This window comes from Haplochromis burtoni, unplaced genomic scaffold, assembly GCF_018398535.1.
Source record: "Haplochromis burtoni strain Fernald_Lab_line unplaced genomic scaffold, NCSU_Asbu1 Contig_2921, whole genome shotgun sequence".
Lineage (NCBI taxonomy): Eukaryota > Metazoa > Chordata > Actinopteri > Cichliformes > Cichlidae > Haplochromis > Haplochromis burtoni.
This window is the reverse complement of record NW_024585282.1, coordinates 1-2,767: the sequence shown is the minus strand read 5'-3', so window position 1 is coordinate 2,767 and position 2,767 is coordinate 1. Positions and strand designations below refer to the sequence as shown.

The 2,767-nt window shown below is 37.6% G+C and overlaps 1 protein-coding gene across 1 annotated transcript in view; it reads right to left on the bottom strand.

The window, feature by feature from the left end:
- LOC106632841 (stonustoxin subunit beta-like) overlaps nucleotides 1–2,746 on the bottom strand; it is an 8,155-nt gene extending 5,409 nt beyond the window's left edge. The window contains exons 1-2 of the mRNA XM_042217767.1: nucleotides 1,648–2,746; nucleotides 971–1,135 (exon numbers count right to left, since the gene is read on the bottom strand). Of these exons, the coding sequence (XP_042073701.1) occupies nucleotides 971–1,135; nucleotides 1,648–1,889 (407 nt within the window). The 5' untranslated portion in view covers nucleotides 1,890–2,746. The remainder of the gene's footprint in view (nucleotides 1–970; nucleotides 1,136–1,647) is intronic.
- Nucleotides 2,747–2,767: the final 21 nt, after the last annotated feature.

Here is a 2,767-nt window from a genome sequence, read left to right as displayed (position 1 = left end):
GCACACACAGATATCCCCCTAAAATAGCTAAAACTAAAAACAAACTAAAAACTACTTCCAAAAACATTCAGCTTTGATATTAATGAGTTTTTTTGGGTTCATTGAGAACATGGTTGTTGTTCAATAATAAAATTATTCCTCAAAAATACAACTTGCCTGATAATTCTGCACTCCCTGTATGTGTGTGTTCTCTTGTGCTCGTCACTGGTCCTTTTGCGTTACCTCCCTGTGTAATTCTGTGTCTCACCCTGGCCTTTCCCTGCATATCATCCAAGGTGTCATGGTTTCAGGTTTGTTTAGTTTTTCCCAGTTAGGTTATTTCTTAGTTCCTGTCCGCCACTTCCGTGTCACTCAGTATTTTCCTCCCGTGTCAATAAAGCTCACTCTTCTCATCTAAGTCAGTGCCTGCAGTTTTGGGTCCTTATCTCACCTCCACACAGCTTGCCTCACAAGCCATGACAGTATCACATAAGAGTAGCATTCCTTTTTAATTCATTAATTTTAGTTTACTTAAATTCTATTGATCATTTTATGTATGTCTTTATTTCTCATTTTGTTTATGGGTATCTAGTGTATGTGGTTTCCATATTTTTGGCTTATGCTATGTGTAGCTATATAAATGAATGAATGGGTGAACAAATCTTACTATGATACGTTATTCTTTTTATCACCTTGTTGTAGGCCAAAAGATACCTCTGTTTCCAGTTTCTGTGCTAAGCTTTAGGATTTATCTGAATATGGGTCAGAGGGAAATAATACATTTTCTTCAAACGACTGGTTTATTACAAATACATAGAGAGCTTGGTGAACTAATGGTGACAAAAAGCAGTCATCATCTCTGTTCCTGGACATGTTGTCAGCGTTAAATATCTAATTATTTTTAAACTGCAAAGGACCAGAAACACTAGTCTGTATATATCAGAGAAAATGTTTTTAGCTGTTCTTTCTATGCCAGACATTCTCTCCATACCTCAGAGAGTCCAGCTCCTCCTTCAGTCCAGCCAAGAGCAGCTTCATTCCTGAGTCTCCTGCATCATTGTAGCTCAGATCCAGCTCCCTCAGATGGGAGGCATTTGAGCTCAGAGCTGAGGCAAGAGAAGTAAAGCCTTCCACTGTGATCGCGCAGCCTGAGAGACTGCAGACACAAAACAACAATTCACCTGTAAACATGTCATTGGATTTTTTTTTTGCCATCCATTGATTAAATGCTTTTTGTAACAGTTCACAAAAAATAACAGTTGTAAAAGTTGTTTTAAGTTGTGTAAATATACACAGAGTAGAGTGCAGGCAGAGTAGAGTGAGTATAGATGAGTATTCAGGAGTGATTTGTGACACAGGGATAATAGCAACACTGAAACGGGATGTTTACTAGACAACAGGGACATTTGCGTTGATGTATGTTTTGGAGACTGATGTGCACATTAAAGAAAAGACACTAGTTAAAGTCTTAGCTTAAAAATGTCTAGACTGGAAAAATGTATTTCAAATCATAAACAAATAAAAAAACAAGACAACATTTGAGACAGTAATTCAGAGGAAAATAATACAAAAATGATATAGGTCACGTGACAACTCAAGGTTTTGCTTATTTACGCAATAATATATTTCCAATTTTTTAATTATCAGTGAGAAACACTGTATTCTGACCTGAGAATTTCCAGTGTACAATGTGGACTCTCCAGTCCTCCAGAAAGAATCTTAACTCCTGAATCCCGCAGGTTGTTATTACTCAGGTCTAATTCTCTCAGACTAGAAGACTGAGAGCTAAGAATAAATGACAGAGCTCCACATATTCTGTCTGTGAGGTTACAGCCACTCAACCTGAAACAGAAAAACAAAAAAGCAATAAAACAAACAAAAAATAAAGATACACACACATACATACACATACACACACGCTTACTTTTAAACACTCTAGGAACCAGAAGTAAGTAACCAATCAGACAGCAACGTTTTCTATTTTGATGATATCGTACTATGAGGTAGTTAAATAAACAAAGTGGAAACTATTCAAGCCACTTCGATGCAGTACCTGTAATACCTACAACGTGCTCTAATCTCTGTAATAAAATTTTGTGGTCAACAGTATCTAATTCTGCACTGAGGTCCAGATGATGAGTTAGCTGTTTTACAACTACTCTTTAGTAAAGATTGATTTTCATATTAGTAAGAGAGCTGGATCAAGTTATTACTTTTTAAGTGATGGTTTAATTACTGCTACCTTAAAGGTTAGTGGTATGCGGCCGAGAAATAGAGGTAGATTGATCGAACTTAAAACTAAAGCTTAAATAGGAATTCTTTGAGCAATGTGGTAGGAATACAGTCTAAAAGACATGTTGATGGTTTGGAGGAAGTAATTACTGAAGTTAACTCTGAAAGATAACTCAACAAAATATCACTGAAATATTCTGAAAGATATACCACTAAGTCAACTACTCCTGTCCTCTCAGGAGCATCAGTGTCCAGAGTTTTACGTAGTGAAGATATAATACTGTTAACAAGATAACTGACCTCTGTGGGAGTAGAGTTCTGAATTCAGTAGAGTTAAGGCTGCTGCTCTGCATTGTCTTGGCACATGTTAATCCAGGCCAGTGGAGGAAGTATAGCCTTAAACTTTATTACAGCACTTATAAAAAGACATCTACTATGAGAACGGACTGCTACACAATCCATCCATCTATCCATCCATCTTCATCCGCTTTATCCGAGGCCGGGTCGCGGGGGCAGCAGCCTAAGCAAAGAGGCCCAGACCTCCCTCTCCCCAGCC